The 21,327-nt window shown below is 34.3% G+C and overlaps 1 protein-coding gene across 1 annotated transcript; it reads left to right on the forward strand.

Annotated features, from left to right (window-relative positions):
* Nucleotides 5,265-8,780, forward strand: LOC109846993. Its single transcript, XM_020416234.1, has 3 exons — nucleotides 5,265-5,480; nucleotides 7,662-8,103; nucleotides 8,254-8,780. The coding sequence occupies exons 1-3, from the start codon at nucleotides 5,265-5,267 to the stop codon at nucleotides 8,778-8,780; spliced, it is 1,185 nt and encodes a 394-aa protein (XP_020271823.1).

Here is a 21,327-nt window from a genome sequence, read left to right on the forward strand (position 1 = left end):
ACAATAAATGTCACAAGCAACACCCAAATGGGTGTTGTATGTGATATTTGCATGTAATTTGTTGATAGTGAATGTGTGTATTTGTCACATAGCTGTAATTTGTTTATACGTGACACATGGCTGTAATTTGTTATATGTGATATTTAGATCTAATAGAGTCATTCCACATGTGCTTATTTGTCACATGATATGCTTGTTAGTCACATGTGGAATGACTATATTAGATGTGACTTATATGACTATATTAGATGTGAATTATATCACATACAACCCATAATATAACATTGAAATATCACATGATATGCTTATTTGTCACATGTGGAATGACTCTATTAAATGTGACTTATATCTATTGTATGTGATATTTAGGCGTTGCTTGTGATATTTGTTATTTATACGTGACACATGGCTGTAATTTGTGCTATTTGGCTGTAATTTATTGATAGTGAATGTGTCACATATAAATAATAAATGTCATAAGCAACACCCAAATATCACATACAACACCCAAATATCACGTATAAACAACAAATGTCACAAGAAACACCCAAATATCACATATAACACCCAAATATCACGTATAAACAACAAATGTCACAAGCAAACACCCAAATATCACATACAACACCCAAATATCACAAATCAGATCTAAATATCACATATAAGGTAGCACTGTCACATGTAAGATTGAATTGTCACATATAATATTAAAATATCACATGATATGCTTATTTGTCATATTTACGGTTAATTGTGATACATAAATGTTCCCTCATTTTCCCATTTAACCTTGAATAACTAAGAAACATAACAATACTCCCAAATTGAACTCTAATTGGATCAAAATCATCCTTACAATGGATTTCAACCCATCAAACAAAAATACATCAAGAAGTTACAATCCCAACCCACCATCCTATTTCCTTCGTAGAACCAATCTACAGCAATGTGCAATACAAACAATGAACTCAAAACTCGAATTTAAAGCAAACAAATTTCTCTCTTCTTCTTCTTCTTTTTTGGGTGCACTGAATTAGGTACAAATCATATGTTCTCTCCCCAAAAAACCATCTTTTGTTCTCTTTCTCATCATCATCATCAACATGAGAGCCCACTCGCTCTACATCCGGGACGTGATGATGGCGACCCTATTCTCGGAGCAATCAGAACTGTGGCGAGGTCCCACTTGCTCTCCATCGTCGGATGATAAACTTGACACCTTAGATAAGTTGCACATGTGGCAGTTCCCGGGACCCACGCTCGGCCATCGGCGCCACCGCCGATGATGATCTTACCCATCTCAGCCACCGTTTCTTTTCTCAGCCACTGTCTCTTTACAAACAACCTAATTTACAAACAAAAAGAGTCAAATGAAGAACTACTTAGTATAGTTAACAATAATTCACAGAAAACAAAAGCTACATGCGTCAATATAAGTGTTTAAACCTTATGATTATCTACTCAACCAAGATATGCAACTGCAAATATGTATATGAAGATGTATAGACAATTTTCTTATTAAATCCGATGACAATTCATATCTAGTGACCTTAACTATGAGAGAAGGAAACACATAAGATAATTCACAGCCATAAGCTTTATTAAAAAACTAAAGGAACTAAAAAAGTAGAGAATTTCATCAGGAGAGCAACCGTAATGGAAAGAAGACAGAAAAGCTGTTGAAAGAAGATCATCGTAATTTCCTCACAAAGTCCTGTATTGACTAAAATATCACAATTCAGCAGCCAAATCCCTAGAATTTGAAGCTCGGATAAGCTTAATTTAACATCAAAGGCATCCAATCTGCACAAATTGCAGTCTATTTCAAATACACAATAAAATTTTGATCTGAGGTTCAAGAAACCCTAAATCATTCAATCTGCAGCTAGAGATCCTGGCATGAAAATGAAATCAGATGCAAATGATAGCTGAATCAAAATTGAAGAGAAAGAGAAATTACCCATCTCAAGAAAATTTGCGAATTTGAAGGAATTTAAATCTCCATTATTTTCCCACCCAAATCTTAAAAGAACAGAGGGGAAACCCTAGCTCACCAATAGTCAAACCTCAGGGCACCCTCGCCGTTGATGCATGCTTGCCGGAAGAGGTCATCGGGGGCGACGAGAAGAACGACGACGATGTGGAGGGGTGTTGTCTGGCCGTGATTCCGGCGGCCGGCGTCGGCGGCGGACTTGAGAGGAAGAGGGTTGGCCTTGAAGAGTTGGGTTCAGTTTTAAATTGGGAAGGGTAATTTAGGAATGACTTTGATGGGGAGTGGGTCAGTATACTATTTAGGGGTTACTTGCACTCTTTTTTCAGAATCAGTGCTTGGGGGTTATGCTTTTTAGACTGGGGAGGAGGATGAATAGCCAAACTTATTTTAGTTCCTCTAAGCAATTTTCCCTTTTATATAAAGGAGACTCTCATCGCTCTTTGCTTTAGAAAAAAATATATATAATAATAAATAAGATTTATTACTCTCTTAAATATTTCATTTATGAAACTAGTACCTCAACTCATGGAAATTGCTATTGAGTACCTCAAATTTTAGATTATTTTTAGTCTGTCAAATCATGCAAATTTCTACTAGGTCCCCTAAATTCTTAACTTATTCAAAATGACTCCTTTCTATCAAGATCGAGTAGAAATAGCAATTGGAGGGATTGTTAAGTAAAATCTATTGTTGTGAATTATCAGCTTTTCCAATTCTCATAATTTGTTTCAAACTAATCCCTACATTTTTTTTGTTCATATTCTTGATTGGAGGGACTAATTTCAAAATAATTAAGAATTAGGGAAGCTAATAGCAATTTTCGATGGCAGACCAATTGGAAAATAACATAAGAATTGAGGAAACTAATAAAATATTACATGATTTGAGGGGTTAATTTCAAAATATGAAGGATTAATTTCAAAATATGGCAGACCAATAGGGAGAGAAATTATAAAATCCTAAAAGATATGAAACTAAACTAAAGAAAAACAAGATAGCTTAACTATATTATTTAGCACCCTCATGAAACTCACGGTGGATAGAGAACCAAGAGTTTGGATGAGATGAGCCAAAATGGAGTACATTGGTTGCTAGAATTGCATGTGGCAACTGGTGTCATCCGACAAGGGCTTGGACTGAGATAGTGAGGTAACAATGTAGTTTGGACTAGCAGTGACGCTACCGCGAGCATTGCAGATAAGAGATAGTTTGACTTCACTGTCTGGGGCTATAGTTAGAAAGGATTTGGTGGTGTCATTGTCGTGGGTGCTATAGATAGAAAGTGTCAAATGGTGTCCCTACCATGGGTGGTCCAGTTGGAGAGGGTCAGGCGATGTTGGTATCATGGGCGTTGCGGTTAAAACATTAAGCCGAACAGCTTATGTACATGTAAAGTCCTAAGGTGGCTGGAGTTGTGGGATTGTTGGTGATTGGGTGTGAGCATTGTTGTGGCCGCGTGGGATGATGCTTCCATTGAGGTATGGGTTGCCAACACTAGAGTTGAGTTTGGGGAAGTTGAACGAGGGTGGTTGCGGTGCTTCTAGCAGTGATGGGGCTATTAGTGCATAGGGTTGTACAATCGGTCGGTCGATTCATTTTTTGGCCAAATTTGGCCAAACCGAACTGAAGTGTTTATTATTCAAAACCGAAGTGAATCGATTCAAGTCGGTTCAATTCGGTTTGGGTCGGTTTGTTCGGTTTTTACTTGGGTACAAATGTTTTGTCCAAATTCAATTTAACTTCTAATCTGTTAACGAAGAAATAAGTCACTTACACTTCAATTTATTGAAATTAATAAACTATTAAATGGCACTGAATATTAGATGTAGAAATCAAATCTAATTCCTACCAAAGATTACATAAATTTTTTTTAGAGAAAATTTACATAAAGAATTAAAGTGATCTCAATCTGATAGACTAAGTAAAAAAAATGTAATAACTTGGATGTTGAGTATAGTTTCTATAAAATTATAAGTCTAATCCAAAGAGAAGTCTGGTCCAAAAATATATCAATCGATGAGAAAAATTAGGAAAATGTTAGAATAAACATTATGGTTTAAGTTTCTTACCTCCAAAGTAGATTAGTCCAAAGTAGAAGAAGCAAATATGGAATAGAGAGGGATAGAGAACTAGATATAATGAAAAGCCCTAGAATTGAAGAGGACGCCATTATTTGGGTATTTTATCGCTATTAGGTCGCGTGAGAGAAAAAGATATCAAGTTGCAGCGAAGTAACTTATTTTTTTGTCAATGAAAAACTTTATTCACTCACCAAATTTGTAACTTTTTATGTACATCATGCTACTCATAATATGAGATATCAACTAAACAGGAAAAACTAAAGAAAATGAAAACTCAGTAACACAATCATTCATCCCCTCTAATATTTATAGTGAATAGAGCCAAAACTTTTTTTCAGCTGGTAGGGGGAATTGAGCAAGATAGTTAGGATGTCTACTTTGATGCTTTTTATCAACTGATCAGTGCTTCGAGCTTTTCCATTGAAGAATCTTTCATTTCGTTCTCTCCAGATAGTGTAAATTGTGGTGGAGAGAGCCAATCTCTTGATTCTTTGTGTAATGCCTTTCCCTTTTAATCTGGAAATATAGAAATCAAACAACATGTTCCACTCTGATGCTCTCCATTTGTATTTCAACTAGTCCATGACAACATTCCAGATTCTGCTTGAAAAACAGCAATCAAAGAATAAATGGCAGCGGCTCTCCATATCAACACCATCACACAAATAGCATTTGTTTGAATGAATGACCCCCCTTCTTATTAATCTATCTTGCGTTAAGAGCTTGTCTTGAACTGCTAACCATTTAATAAAAGAGTGCTTTGGGTAGCAATACTCCTCCCACACTGTCGATCATATGCCAACCAACCTCAGCTGCTGCAGGGGATAGAACTAAATAAAGATCGGAGAGATGAACTTTATGATTTTTATAACAGGAACTAATGAGCTTCTTCAGATTGTTCACTCCACCCTAAGTGTTCAAAGCATTGTCTCTAACTTTAAGCAATTGCAGCGAAGTAACTCTATACGAACTAGAATGGGTCGGATTTAAGCGGAACAAATAGTAATTAGAATGGGTAATACAATTAGGTCGGTTCGGTCGGCTCAGGTTGAAAAAACTTCAACCCAAACCGAACCGAACTTTAATAAAAGCCAAACCGAACTGTCAAATTTCGGTTGGTTCGGTCAGTTTGTTCGGTTTGAAGCGAACTATGCTAACCCTAGTGGTGCTTGAGGTTTGCTTTGTTGAGCATGGTAGCAAGCGAGAACGCAGTTGGGTGGGGTGTCAGGTGGAGGGTTCGAAGGAATTCTATCAAACACCTTGCAAACACGTTATCAGTAAGTGGGAAGAACGGCTCCTTGTTGGTGTTGAGTTTGGGTGGTGTTGTAGGAACTGTTGGGAGGGGAGTTTCAGATTTGCTTGAGGTAGAGACCTTGTGGAGACGGGATGCACGTGGAGGTGATCTGGTTAGGGAATTTTCGTCAAACAACTACTGGGCATAAAGGGTTTAATAGTGGAAGAAGAACACGGCGATGGGGTAGCTGTTGATGGCACTCAAGGAGGGTTAGTAGTGCTTCTTGTTAGGGATTTAGGCTTTGCAATTAGGCACACGCGATGCACTGGATCATATCATGCTTGTTAGAGTAGTGGTGGAGGACGTGGCTGTTGCGGCACCCCAAATGAAGCTAAGTTAGAGTTCTGCCGTGAGAGGAGGTTGTGAGCGACGGCGATAGTGCGTCAAGGTTGAATACGATGCCGAGGCCACCGAGGGGAAGCATGAAGTTTGCGGCGAAACCCTCTCTGTGGCTCCAGATCAAGGAAGAAGAAAGAGGTTTTTCTAGGGCTAATAACAAGGCTCTGATACCATGATAAGAATAAAGCCTTTTAGAAGAAAACAAACTATATTGTTCATTGCATTAAAATGCTTAAATACATTAGTAAGGAGAGAAGTTATATAATCCTAAGCAGTGTGAGACTAAAATGAAGAAAAATAAGATAGTCTAAATATATTATTTAACAATTGACAAGAGGAAGTATATAGAGATTATGAATTAAAAAAAGGGCAAAATGACCAAATCCCGCTTAAAGTATTGGTGAACTATTAAGTTTTTCTGTAAAATATCAATTTGTTTTTTTTTTTGCCTACAATAATGTCTTTTACATATCAATGACGTGACACCTTTTGTCGCATTTATGGAATTCCAAAAAAATCAATTCTAAAATGGATAAAGGGCAGAAAATGTTGGAATGTAGGTTTTTTCTTTTTCTTTTTTTCTTTTTTTTTGTTTGGTCGAAAAAGAGACAAACTGATAAAAACTCATGAAGAAATGCAAAAAATGGTCACGTCATTAATTTGTTAAATATTTGATTGTGGGCTCATAAAATGACCATGTTAGGCGCACACACACAGTTTAAAAGGAAAAATAAACAATTTGATAATTTAAGAAGAAAGTTGAGAGATCATCAATGTTTTAACGATGAGTTGGTAAATTTGTCCTTAAGAAAAATAGAAGAGATAAAAGAAAAATACACAAATAGAAGTTAAGATGAAGATACAGATCACAAAACAGGGAATTTGGATTTTTGAATAAATGTATCATGTTACTTTGAGACGTTGGACTATGGGACACATTGCCATTTATGTTGCCATAAAAAAAAGATGATCAGCCATTAAGTGATGAAGAGTGACTTTCATCTCTGATCTTTTTTTTTCCAAACACTTTCTAATTTGATTCATTCCAAACATAGAAATAGCGGACAATAACGACACAATTTCAATTATTAAGGAGACGTGACGAAATATTTTCAATTATTAAGAAGATGTGACGGAGTATTCTGACGACAAGAATCCTAAAGTATTACTGGAGATTACAAAGGTGTATTGCAGCAATAATTAGCAATTGAATAATCTTGAATACCAAGAATGTCACACCCTGATCCCATAACGCCACATGTTTGAAAACCCAAAATTTGAAATACAAGTATAACTAAAGTAGGAGGTGTCTATTTTTCGAACCTCTGTTTTAGGAGGGAAATCTCTCTAACATGCATTTTGCTATCTGGAACATTAGAGGATTTAATAAATCCTCTAAACATTCTATAGTTAAGCACTTTATTCAATAGCATAAACTTTCTTTAATAGCTCTCTTGGAAACTAAGATTCCTGAAAACAAGCTACCTGAGCTAGCAAGAAAAATTGCAAAAGGTTGGCATTGGAGATCAAATGTGCAAGAAGCTAGAAACTGCAGAATTTGGATTCTTTGGGATAATGAATCCTTGATTATTCAGAATGCCATTTCATCAGAACAATTCATTACTTAATTATCTATGGAATCAAGAGATGGGAAAATTTCCAGTATATGCACATTTGTTTATGCTCTCAATCAAATGCCTAACAGGAATATCCTTTGGAAGAAATTGCTAGATTATAAACAAAATGTTATTGGCCCATGGATTATTGGTGGAGACTTTAATACAGATCAGAAGATTTTCAAAACTTCATAAACAATGGTCAATTGATGAATTTGAACACTACTGGTTGCTATTTTACTTGGTCAAATAAACAAGAAGCAGAAAGTAGGATTTGGTCCAAATTGGACAGATGCTTAATAAATGAAGACTGGTTGCATCTTTATACATCTAGCCAGGTGGAATATCTCCTGCCCAAATGCTCTGATCATTCTCCTGCTTTAATATCCATTGCTGATGATGGAATGGAGGAGGGTAAAAAACCATTCAAATTCTTTAATATGTGGGTGAGGCATTCTGATTATTTCTCAATAGTTAAATCTATTTGGGAGCAAAATGTTGAAGGCTACAAAATGTTCAGTTTCCACACAAAGCTCAGAAAGCTGAAGTTTGCTTTAAAAAATTTAAACAAAAAATATTTTATGAACATAAGTGTGCAGGTTTGCAGAGCAAAGGAAGAGCTAGAAGACACACAGAGGCAGCTTAGTAATAATCTTTTCAGCTCAGTCCTGATTGCTGAAGAAAAAGAATGCATTAAGAGGTATGACAGACTGCTTGATTGTGGATACTCTTTCTTTAAGAAAAAGCAAATATTAACTGGTGTTTGCAAGGGGATAAGGGGTCAAAATTATTCCATTCTGCCATGAAAAGGAGAAGACATCTCAATAAAATCTTGTCTCTTCAAACTGAGGAGGGGATCAGAATCACTGATAAATCCCAGGTGATTGCTGAAATTACTGAATACTACAAAAAATCTGCTTGGCTACTCAGTTCCTACCCTATCTCCTAATCCAGAGGTTATTGCAAATGGTCCTCATCTCACTACTGATCAAAAGCTAATGCTCAGCCTGCCTTTTACAAGAGAGGAAATCAAGAAGGCTATTTTTCTATGTCAAATGATAAAAGCCCAGGACCTGATGGATATAATGCTTTCTTCTTCAAAGCCACATGGGAAGTTATTAGTGATGATTTATTTCAAGCTGTTGAGGAATTCTTTCCTTAATCCTCAATTTGCTTCAGACTACAGACCTATATCATGCTGTAATTGCATATATAAAACCATCTCTAAAGTCATTGCTTCTAGGATCCAAAAAGTTATGGATTCTTTGATTAGTGATGCCCAAAGTGCCTTCATAAAGGGTAGGCTTATATCTAGCAATATCCTATTGGCACATGAAATGGTTAAGTACTATGGCAGGAAGCACACTTCCCCTAGAACAATGTTGAATATTGATTTGAGAAAAGCATTCAATACAATCAATTGGGACTTTATCAGAGAAATGCTGAAAGGCCTGTGATTCTCAGAAAATATGATCTCCTGGATCATGGAATGCATTACAACACCTAAATTCTCCATTTCTATTAATGGTTCTCTTCATGATTATTTTCAAGGTGCTAGAGGGCTTAGACAAGGAGATCCAATTTCTCCATATTTGTTTGTTATTGGTATGGAATATTTATCAAGGAAGCTTAACTCTCTCATGGGGGGTAGACTCTTCAAGTTTCATCCAAAATGTTCAAATCTGAATTTGACTCACCTCATTTTTGTGGATGACCTCCTTTTGTTTTGTAAAGCTGATTTATACTCTATATCAAAATTATGGGAGTGTCTTAAGGAATTCAGTCAAGTTTCAGGCCTTGAACCAAATCCCTCCAAATGCTCTGTCTTTATGAGTGGGGTTGATGATAATCTGAAGCATCAGATTTGTGCCCTTCTTAACTTCTCTGAAGGTATTTTACCTATGAGGTACCTGGGTATGCCACTGATTTCAAAAAGGCTCTCTTGGCTTGATTGCAGTCCTCTTATTAATAAAATAGCTGATCAATTCCAAAATTGGCGAAGCAAAAACTTCTTGTCATATGCTGGGAGGTTGCAGTTAATTAAGTCAGTTATCTTGGGTATAGAAATTTTTTGGACTAGCAATTATATCCTACCAATTAAAGTTCTCGAGAGGATTGACAGTATATGCTCTGATTTCTTATGGGGACATAAAATTCATTTAGTCTCCTGGAATTCAGTCTGTCAAGGCGTCAAACAAGGTGGTCTGGGTCTGTTTTCTGCTAAATACTGTAATTATTCAACGGTTGCGAAAATGCTTTGGATGATACATCTCAAAAAAGACATCCTTTGCATCAGATGGGTCCATGGTCACTATTTGAGACAAAATGATATATGGCAGGTTCAGGCAAAAACAAGTGATTCTTGGACATGGAGGCAACTTTTAAAAGTAAGAGATATATTGAAGAATAAAACTAGAAGTGTGGCTAATTTGACAAATGCAATTAAAAGCTGCTACACTAATGGAAAAGTCAGTATCTCTTCTATTTACAGGACTATTTTCCAGCAACATGGTTTGTTTGAAGGATCTGACACAATTTGTGGGGTTTGGCACTACCCCAAGCATTCTTTCATATTATGGCTTGTATCTCTCTCTAGACTTCTCACACAAGACAGGTTGTGTAACATGGGGTTGCTAAGTTCAAGCCAATGTGTGTTTTGTTCAATTCAAGCAGAGTCATGCCAACACATCTTTTTTGAGTGCCAATATTCAGCCAATGTTTGGAATAAAGTGATGGAATGGATGAAGTTCAATTGGAGATCATGCCCATGGGACCTGATTATGAACTGGTTCAACCGGAACTTGAGAGGAAGAAGTTATAAAAAGAAATTGAAGAGAATTGCATTATCTGTGTCAGTGTACATGCTATGGCAAGAGAGGAACTTCAGGATTTTTCAACATCAAAGAGCAACAAGAAGCCCTGACTCACTCTTTCGTGCAATCAAATTCAGTGTATATAAAAAAGTTTTGAATGATAGATTTCCACAACATATATTACAGTTCATAGAAAACCTGTCATAGAGAAGACTGGATTTTTAAAATCAGTCTATTGATTTGTTTCTTTGATATGTACAAAACTTTCCATACTTGGTGATGAATAAAATTTTAAAATCAGTCTATTGATTTGTTTCTTTGATATGTACAAAACTTTCCATACTTGGTGATGAATAAAATTTTACATTCATTTACCAAAAAAAAGTAGGGGGTGGAAGAATCTAATGGCTTCCAGTGAGCAAACCTTGAGTTTCGAGAATCAGATGAGAAATCTTATCAAAGCGATTTAGGGGTTGTTTGGTTCATTTCCATAAAATTATGAAAATGGATCTCCTCACAAAAAATCAAATTCAAAATTTTTTTAGGATATGCAAGGAAAAACTTGTGTTTGATTTGGATTGATAAAGCAAATAATAGGAAAACATACAAAAAACTCATGTTTGTTTCATTTCCAAAGAATAAGAAAAGAACCATCATAGAGAGAGGAAAACCTGAGTTGGCAAATATGTCAACTTTCTAGCATATTTCCAAGCCAAAAGATAGGATTTGTGCTGTCCAAAAAAATCACAGTTTTCTCTCTTTTTAAGAAACATTTTTCTTAAAAAATTGAAACAAACTCAACTTTTGGAATCCTATAATGGCCCAAAACCTACTCTTTGTTCCAAAAATGCTGGTTTCCTAAAATTTTGGCCCAAACAAACAACCCCTTAGTGACGAAAGATGATCTTTTAAAAGTTATGTGAATACTTAGAACTTGGAGTAGTAATTTTTTTTTTGCCAATGAAAATTTTTATTCATTCAACCATTTTGAAAGTTTTATACATCATGATTCTCAAAACATGAGAAAGTTTAGCTATTAACAAAAATACAAGGGATAATCCCCACTCTCCAACTCCTAATTGCAAAGAAGTAATCCACTTTTTATTTTCAGGTAAAGTAGTACTATTAAGAACTAAGATCAAAATATCAACTTTAATTTCTTTAGCTAATTGATCAGCCCCCTTGGATTTCTGCAAAATATCCTCGCATTTCTTTCATTCCATATCCTATATAATGAAGCATTGAAAGTGTTGATGTCTGATATCACACAGTCGATGAGAGTTGTTCGTGGATGATGAATAGTGAGAGGATGAGAGATGGGGTTGACTCCTCCTCCGAATTTATGCTCATCCTTAGACTGGAATTCCTGATTCTCCTGCATGAAGAAGAACAAACACGTAAGAGGGCGGGGCCAGTTTCATTCGTGGTACCTCCGACAATCAAGTCAGGTGGCTAGCTTGAGTGGGGTTTGAGGGAGTGTCACGGGACCATTGAGGTTCTTGTCAGGGGGTACTCTTTGTGAGCTATTAATAGAAAGAAAGTTGGTCAAGAGGGAAGAAATGAACCCCCGAATTCAATGAATGTCCAGCCTCTTCGTCGAGTTAAGATTAAAAAGAGAAGAAGAAGAAGCCCCCTCCCTCTCCCCTACCTTACCCTCTTTCCTCCCTTTTATAGTCCTTCGCCCTGAGATTCTAACACTGGGCTTTGACTATGCACAGGAGGGCGGTGGCAGGGTAAGTAGATAGGCTGCTTAGTTATCCTTAACTTTACAGATGTCGGCTGGCGATTGGAGGGTAAGTCATTCGAGCACAGGAGAGGATGTCTCCAACATATCCCAGATTTTGACAGATGAGGCATGACGGAAGATAGGCTGACTGTCTAGCTATTCTTTGCTTTACAGATGTTGACTGGCGTTTGGAAGGAAAGTCATTCGAGCACATGAGGAGATATCTTAGTGATATCTGGGAAGTGACTTGTGAGCAGAGTAAGCTGTTTATGCCTGAGATTTGTCAGAGTTGAGATCTTGATGGGATCAATCAATACTGTAGTGCATATCTGAAGGGAGCTAAGTTGGATTTTATCCCCTCAGTAGAGATGGGTTGGTTTCCGAGTTGTCCCTATGATTTGCCGACCCGATAGTCGAGTGAGCTTCTGGCCGAGGAGACAGCCGAGTAGATGGTTGAGCTGAATACATGAGGAGTTGTCTCGATTATGAGGTGGACGGACTCTTGAGGAGTCGTCTTGATTATGAGGGGTCGACTGATCCCGCACTTCGCATCGAAAAAGATGATTCGTCGCTCGGTGGGTCGATTGATTTATTCTCGGCTGGGCTTTGGGCCACTAAGTCGGCTTGTGCCATAGCTTTTTGGGACTATGAAGACAGTTTCTCGATATTTTTATCTTTAGATGGCGAATTACCATAATAGAAAGTCATCCTCTTAATCCTTTGTTTAAATCCCTTGCCTCTCAAATTGGTAATATATCACTCCAAGAGATAGTTCCAATCACAAGAACACCATCTGAATTGGAGCCACTCCATAATCTTGTTCCAGACAATTTTAGAGAACTCACATTCAAAGAAGAGATGATCACGGCTCTCCGAAGCTGCACCACTGCATAAACAACAGGACTTAGTGAACACAATCCCCATTCTTAACAGCCTGTCTTGCATGAGCAACCTATTTTTAACTGTAAGCCAACTTATAATTGAATGCTTGGGGTAATTCATTCTCTCCCATATAGTATTAACCCATGAGAACTTTGAGAGAAGCCGGAGATAGAGCTATGTACAAGGCAGAGGTTTTAACTTTTGAATTTTTATAGCAAGAGCCAATAATATGTTTCAGGTTATCAATTTCCACTAGTTAATGCCAATGCTTTATCTCTGATTTATAACATTTGCTTCCAAAGCCAATAACCTGTTTTGAACTTGGAGTAGTATATTATAGGGCAACGACATTGTACATCCTTTTACTATAAAGAATTTTTATAAATTATTGGGAAAATTGTGTCAAGACCCCAAAAGTAAAATCCTTATATTCTGCAGCTCCTTCACTTTTTTCTCATATGATTCAACCCTAAGAAATGTCACATCATGAGCTGCAGTCCTTTTTACATGTAATTATCATGCCAACTAAGTACAAAGAGAGAGAACCAAACATAAAAGTCTAAAATACCCTCATTTTCTCATCCCTCTTCGTTCTCTCCAAATCTATCATGTTAGGTCCAGATTGAATCATGTTAAGTCTAATTTAATTCATTTTAAGTCTAATTTAAATCATGTTAAGTCTAATTCAACTTTTTTAGGTCTAAAAATAAGAATTAGAGTTAACATGAATCATGTTAAGTCTAATTTAACATGTTTTAAATCTAATTTTATGTTAAGTCCAATTTGATTCATATTAAGTCCAGTTTGATTCATGTTAAATCTAATTTAATTCCTTTTAAGTCTAATTTAAATCATGTTATGTCTAATTCAACTTATTTTAAGTCTAAAAATAAGTTGAATTAGACTTAACATGAATCATGTTAAGTCTACTTCAACTTATTTTAAGTCTAATTTCATGTTAAGTCTAATTTTACTTCATGTTAAGGCTAACTTGATTCATGTTAAATCTAATTTTATTCCTTTTAAGTCTAATTTTAATCTAGTTTGGTGTTAAGTCCAGTTTGGTTCATGTTAAGTCCAGTTTGATTTGTGATAAATCTGGTTTGGTTCGTGTTAAGTCCGGTTTGGTTCATGTTAAGTTCAATTTAAATTATTTTAGGTCTAATTAAATCTTGTTAAGTCAAATTTAAATCATTGTAAGCCTAATTTAAATTTAACTTAACATGAAATTAGACTTAAATTAAAATAAAATAGACTTAACTTGAATTATATGTTAAGTCTAATTCGGTTCATGTTAAGTTCAATTTAAATCACGTTAAGTCCAATTCGGTTCATGTTAAGTTCAATTTAAATCACGTTAAGTCCAATTCGGTTCATGTTAAATCCAATTTAAATTATATTAATGTTAGGACTCATGTTTATAAGCCTACTCTCTAATCTAGTTTTGATGATTTAACAAATAAATTATAACTGTGTGCTTCTAGTATTTTGTGTTTATCATATATCCAGGTTGATGATATCTGAAACGAAGCCAATACAAATCAAGTCAAAGATTCAAGAGCAAGCTTTATATACTGCTACTTGGGTATAATAGTTTAGGATCTATATTTTATGTGTTAATACTTTAAGCTTAATTTTATACACACACACTCTTTGGTTTTATCACAATTTAGGTAACTTTATGAAAATATTGTGTTATTGGTTTATGGACTAAATAATCCTTACATACATCTTTTATCAAGTCTGTAAATCAATTTAAAAAGATTTTATAACTTGGTTTGAGTCAAAAGTCAAAATCAGGTGTTTTAAATATACACATATTTGTAAGTTTTTACAAAACGAAGAGTTTTCACAAACAAAAAAATGATATTTTAATTTTTTTTGTAACATGTTTATAAACATTTCTCCAAATTTTATATTTTTTAAAATTTATTTGATATTTTTAAAAAGGGTTCAAAGTTTATTTTTACTATTCATAACTGACCATGTGCATGTTATTAATCAACTGATGAATAGTATCAGTCGACCGATAAAACACGCTGGAAAAGCAAAAAGTTTCTGCTTAGTCGACTAATGAACTATCAATCGACTGATGCAGGTTATCAGTCGACTAATGAGTTTATTAGTCGACCGATAGCGGATGAGCGGCCTGTAACGGTTAGTTCATCAGTTGACTGATGAATAATATCAGTCAATTGATGACACTGTAACGGCTAGTTTTCCAGCTTGCGTGATTTTCGGGTCTTTTGTCTTTTTGCTTGGATTTTCTTGGTTCTTGGGCTTTGTTTCATGAACCTATATACACCACATTCCCTCTAACTTCTGAAGTAACTAAGAAAAGTTTTGAAACAAGTTTACAATGGTTTAAGTTTGTTTAAGTGCGGTTTTATAAGTGTTTTGTGAAGAAGCTTTCACAAGAGGAAGAAGAGATCGATTCTACCGCGTTTGAGCTTCAATTTCATCCATCCCTCTTTCTTGTTTTTCAGAGAAGATTTCTCTAAACTTAATTTCTAGCTCTATACATTTATTTGGTGTTTATTCATTTTATTAAACTAGAATTTATATTGAGTTTAGTTTCGATATTGCTCATTGTTCACACACACCACATATTGAGCTTTTAGTATTTTATATACTATATAATTGGGTTGTGATGAGTGATACATTGAATGTAAGTTTAATTATGTTCTCATCTTGTTAGAGAACAAAACAATTTGTATTTGAGCTTATTTGTTGACAGATTACATTATAATACACAAGTACACCGAGAGGAGTGTGTGGTGAGAGACGGGGTCGATTCCAAGAGGAGTGACATCGATAGTAAAGCCTAGGAAGAGGTTGTAAATCCGAGCACTTGAGGAAGGCGACACGGGCTAGGCCAACACTTAGATGGTATGTTATGAGATTTCATTGTGAGTGTTTTAAACGTTTATCAGTGAGCGTTGAAAGCCGATTGTGTAGTGTGAGTTATGAACATTATCGATGAACATTGAAAAACCGGATAAGATAGTGGAGATTCTCCTCGAGAGTGAGGAGCGGAGACGTAGGTCGATCGGGAGTGACTGAACTCAGTGATCACATTGTGTATTTGCGATTGTCATTTGTCACTATCTTATTTGCATATTTATTTTGCACTTGTTTAATTACATATCATTGCTCATATTTTGTTGAATATCAATCTTGCTAGGATATAATTGTTAATAAATTTTTAATTTGGCATTAAATCAGATAAGGTTAGCAAATACCCTACTCACCCCCTCCCCCATCTAGGGTAATTTTAGTTAAGTCCAATTTAAATCATGTTAAGTCTAATTCAGTTCATGTTAAGTCTAATTCAGTTCATGTTAAGTCCAATCTAAATTATGTTAAGTCTAATTCAACTTGTTTTAAGTCTAATTTCTTGTTAAATCTAATTTAAATCATGTTAAGTCTAATTTAATTTATTTTAAGTTTGATTTAAATAATATGATGTCTAATTTAACTTGTTTCAAGTTTAAAAACAAGTTGAATTAGGCTTAACATGAATCGCTTTAAGTCTAATTCAACTTATTTTAAGTCTAATTTCATATTAAGTCCAATTTATTTCATGTTAAGTCTAATTCGGTTCATGTTAAGTCTAATTTAATTCCTTTTAAGTCTAATTTATATCATGTTATATTTAATTCAACTTATTTAAGTCTAAAATTAAGTTAAATTAGACTTAACATGAATCATGTTAAGTCTATTTCAACTTATTTTAAGTCTGATTTTAATTATGTTAAATTCTTTTTAAGTTTAATTTAAATTATGTCAAGTCCAATTCGATTCATGTTAAGTACAATTTAAATCATGTTAAGTCAAATTCAATTCATGTTAAATCTAATTCGGTTCATGTTAACTCCAATTCGGTTTATATTAAGTCTAATTTAAATTGTTAAGTCTAATTCAACTTATTTTAAGTCTAATTTCATGGTAAATCCAACTTAGTTTATGTTAAGTCTAATTTATTTTCTTTGAATTCTTATTTAAATAATATTATCTAATTCAACGTGTTTCAAGTCTAAAAACAAGTTGAATTAGACTTAACATGAATCACGTTAAGTCTAATTCAACTTGTTTTAAGTCTAATTTTATATTAAGTCCAATTTGATTCATGTAAAATCCAATTCGGTTCATGTTAAGTCTAATTCGGTTTATATCAAGTCTAATTTATATCATGTTATGTCTAATCCAACTTAGTTTAAGTCTAAAAATAAGTTGAATTAGACTTAAAATGAATCATGTTAAGTCTATTTTAACTTATTTTAAGTCTAATTTCAAGTATGTTAAGCTCTTTTTAAGTCTAATTTTAATCATGTTAAGTCTAATTCAACTTTTTAAAGTCTAATTTTATGTTAGATCTAATTAAATTAGACTTAAAACAAGTTGAATTAGACATAACATGATTTAAATTAGACTTAAAAGGAATTAAATTAGACTTAGCATGAATTAAATTGTATTTAACGTGAAATTAGACTTAAAACAAGTTAAATTAAACTTAACACGAATTAAATTAGGCTTGAAACAATTTGAACTAGACATAACATGATTTAAATTAGACTTAAAATGAATTAAATTAGACTTAATATGAATTAAATTGAACTTAACATGAAATTAGACTTTCATGTTAAATCTAATTCAACTTGCTTTTAGACTTAACATGAAAAAATAGATGAGATAAGGGCATTTGGGGTTTTTTTATTTTTTATTCTCTCTTTATGCTTAGTTGGCAGATAATAATTGCTAAAGAAGAGCTGCAGAACATAGATCTCCAATTTAAGGACTAAAACACATGAGAAAAAAATTAAAGGGGCTGTTGCACATGAATTTTTTTGCTTTTGAGACATTGACACAATTTTCCCTAAATTGTTATATGAATTAATATTATTAAATCATTCATCGGGTTCCATTACTAAGAGAATTGTTTATATAATTTATAAATAAATATCATTCATAGGTTCAATAAGTGAGGAGACGTGAGGATGTAGAACATCTCTACATCCCTCATCATAGAGAACTTCTACAAATTGTTCTTATGATTTATTTCTTTTTTCTAATCCAAAAGTGTCATTCGTTCTCCTTTGAGACAATTATTACCATCTCCTATTCTTATGATTGTTGATTATTCCAACCCCCAAACTCTGATTTCCATTGTCTTTACTTTGTTGTAGATCAAAAGGTCAATCGTGGATGATTGTACGAAACTGGTTGCGATTAAGGCCATCATCCTTTTCTCAATCTCAATTTCAATTCTTACACCCTTGATTCTTCCGTCCATGTGATAAATATATTTTAAATTGCCAACGTGATCTATTTTTTAAGAAACACTAGAGGCACACCCTTGGACACAATCCCAACCACACCCCCTCACATGCTACAGTGCAGGGGGGCCCACATGGGATTTTTAAAAAAATCCCATGTGGGCCCCCTGCACTGTAGCAGGTGAGGGGGTGTGGTTGGGATTGTGTCCAATGGTGTACCTCTAGTGCCACTCCTATTTTTTTGGTTGATTGATGTACGAATTAATGTAGATCTAAGCATTGTTCATAGCTTTTATCATTTCTTTTATAATTAATGAAACAGTAGATATATTCTATATTAATGGATGTTGATGCATTTGTTTTGTAATCGTGACGCTTGCGATCTTGGAAGATGGTAATCTAGACTGTAGATCATGCATGTTAATTTCCAGCCATTGATTTTACCGATTGACTAGTTTTCGGTTTTTATCTCAATGGCAAAACTTATTTTCCTACAATATCTTTTGCTAAACTTTCTCCCAATCATTTTTTCGGATTTAATGCCATTATTAGGATTTTTGACCATTTACTAAAATTCATACCTTAACTGGTCCTTTACTAAATAGTTCTTAATGCATCGCATAGTGGCGGCTTACGGCGGCTTACCTGCAATTTGGTTTACGTTCTGAAAGAAATCCGACTCTAACCGTCAACAAAACATGTCCTTGCTAATTCTCAGTTTTATCCCTTATTTATTTTCGAATTTTTTTTTGTTTTTGGACTCATGTTGCTAATTATGATCAGTTCAACATACATGTCTTTACTATTCTCAGCGTGTTTGGTTAGATGTAGTTAAAACTCCATGTTATTCCAACTACATCTATATTTTTAAAGTGTTATCTAGTTAAATGTCGAAACATGAAAAGGTAATTGTAATAACAAAATAAGCAAAAGATAGAGCTATTAGAATAACACTCCAATTCAAAAGTATTATAACATCATAAGTTGAAACACCATCCATATTTATTACTCCAATTCCTCCTAATTAAACACATCCTTGTAAAGAGCATAAGAGCAAGAAAGATGTGACCCTTTGAGTACATGGTATTTTTTGCAAAACAAGTATTGAACGGTAACGAGTAAATCTACTATACATGCCAATCACGTGTGGATGTTTACTTTGAGGCATACAATATGACGTGCGTGACGATTTTAGTATCTATATATGCGCGTGCTGGATGTGGATGTGGATGTGGATGTGAACGTGGACACCTCTCTTAGGTCTGAAAGACGAATATGGATACCCTTTTTGTTTCGAAATTTCACAAAACCCCTGAGAATTGGTGCATTTTGCACAAGAGCCCCTAAATTTTGTGAAGTCTACAAACCTTTTTTTTGAAATATGGGGAGTTTCATAAAACACCCGAGAACATCGAAAATATATAACTAACAAGCTTAAATGGTAAGGCTTACAAAATAATTTCCATACTTCAACAACCATAAATCAGATTCTTAACCATCACTATCTTACAAATATTTCCCATAACATTAGAAATGAGTAGCAATCCAAAGATTTATTCTTATCAGTGTTCTGGGGGTTTCTTTTCTAGAGTTTATGAAGTTATTTATTCTTATCAGTGTTTTAGGGGTTTTGTGAACTTTTCCAAAGTTCCGGAAATTTCTATATTTTAGTATTTTAAGGAGCTTTGTGTAAAAATTCCCAAATGTGAGGGAGCTCTGTAAAATTTACTCCAAATAAAATATGAAGGCCAATATCACACAGCTAAAACTTACTTTGACCTTATAGTGATAAAGTCAATACCCATTTTCGTTTAAATCTCAGTTCTTTCAGATAGATTGAACACAATTTTAGAAATTGAGAAATTTTATTTTATTAAATTACTATTGCATCAAATAATATCTATTCAGTTTTATTTGTTTTCTCACGCCTACTTTATATCACAATATATGGTTTTCTCTCACATGATCTACATTCTTTATGTGGCTAAATTACCATATTGATACTTTTTCTTGGCCCCTTTTATCGCTTTGATATTTTTTGCTCCAATATCATTTTGGTTTTTTTTCTTTGCCCATTTGCAAGTAGACACAAAAGTTGGCTGCCGTAAAAAAAAGGGCAGATCGTTGGTGTTGAGTGTATTAAAAAGTAATTATTTTGGTGATTGAGGTTAGTTGATACACATGAGACGTATGTGCTCCTCTCTTTCTTAATTACATTAAAAAAATTGGGCATGAAATTGGATAAGTGCTTATGTCAAAGTTTTCCTTTTCAATTTCACCTTCATCTTTTCTAAGTTTCTTGAACATTCAACATGCCCTCTTCAAGTTCAAGCTTAAATTCAAAGAGAGAATTTCGCCTTCATCTTTTCTAAGTTTCTTGAACATTCAACATGCCCTCTTCAAGTTCAAGCTTAAATTCAAAGAGAGGTGGATTGAATAAAAAATGGTGGTGGGTTCAACATGCCCTCTTTCTTTTTCCATTTTCGCACCACTATTTCCCTGATTCAATCCACGTATCTCTGAAATTGAGCTTAAACTTGAAGAGTGCTGCTGAATATTTAAGAAATTTGGATAAGATGAATATGAAATTGAAAAAAAAAACTATTTGATTTAAGTCCTAACTTAATTTCTTGCCCTAATTCTGAATGAAATTAAGAGGAAGTGAAGGAGGTGCTTCGATTAATTTTAATCACAAAAAAACTACCCTGTAGTACAGTCCATATTTGAGATTTGCATGTTGTTTAAGCCCGCGGTAACTTTTGGTTTTATTTGCACAAGGGGCTAGTAAAAAACCAAAATAATGCTAATGTAAGAAAAACATTACCAACCTCATAAACAGAATCAATAAAAAAAACCCATTGTGATGGTTTACCGTTTACGTTCTTTGTGTAATTTTATCTAATATGAGTGAACAACACCTTATCTCGTTATTTCCTATGTACCTGCCCGAAGGACAGAAGCGTGAAGCGTACAGCAGACCAGGGTGACATACTTTTACTATTTCCATTATTCTAGTGAAATTTGTACCAATAAAAGTAGAAGAGTGGACTGGACTCTCCGTTTTCGGCCACGCTGGCTTGCGGCTTCCATTTCGAAGACCGCTAAAATAAGGAAAATGTCATTTGGCACGCGACATGAGCTGCGCGTCCATCTTACGTGCCAAATAGCAATGTTGGTAAAATAATAGCTTGAAGGAATCTAAATATCATTCTTGGGAATATTTTTAGTGTTTGAAAATAATAAAATTTTAAATTATTTTCTTTATAATTAGAGATGTTAAGTGTTTTCTTTCTAAATAAGAGTACTA

The sequence above is a fragment of the Asparagus officinalis genome, chromosome 7 (assembly GCF_001876935.1).
Source record: "Asparagus officinalis chromosome 7, Aspof.V1, whole genome shotgun sequence".
In the NCBI taxonomy this organism is placed as follows: Eukaryota; Viridiplantae; Streptophyta; class Magnoliopsida; order Asparagales; family Asparagaceae; genus Asparagus; species Asparagus officinalis.

What these genes read in the sequence shown, in the direction of transcription:
- LOC109846993 (XM_020416234.1), top strand. Translation starts at nt 5,265, where the DNA reads ATGGTAGCAAGCGAGAACGCAGTTGGGTGGGGTGTCAGGTGGAGGGTT. An exon ending in ATGCACGTGGAGGTGATCTG is followed by an intron (nt 5,481 to 7,661) that starts GTTAGGGAATTT and finishes ACATCTAGCCAG; the next exon opens with GTGGAATATCTCCTGCCCAA. An exon ending in TGTTTGCAAGGGGATAAGGG is followed by an intron (nt 8,104 to 8,253) that starts GTCAAAATTATT and finishes TTGGCTACTCAG; the next exon opens with TTCCTACCCTATCTCCTAAT.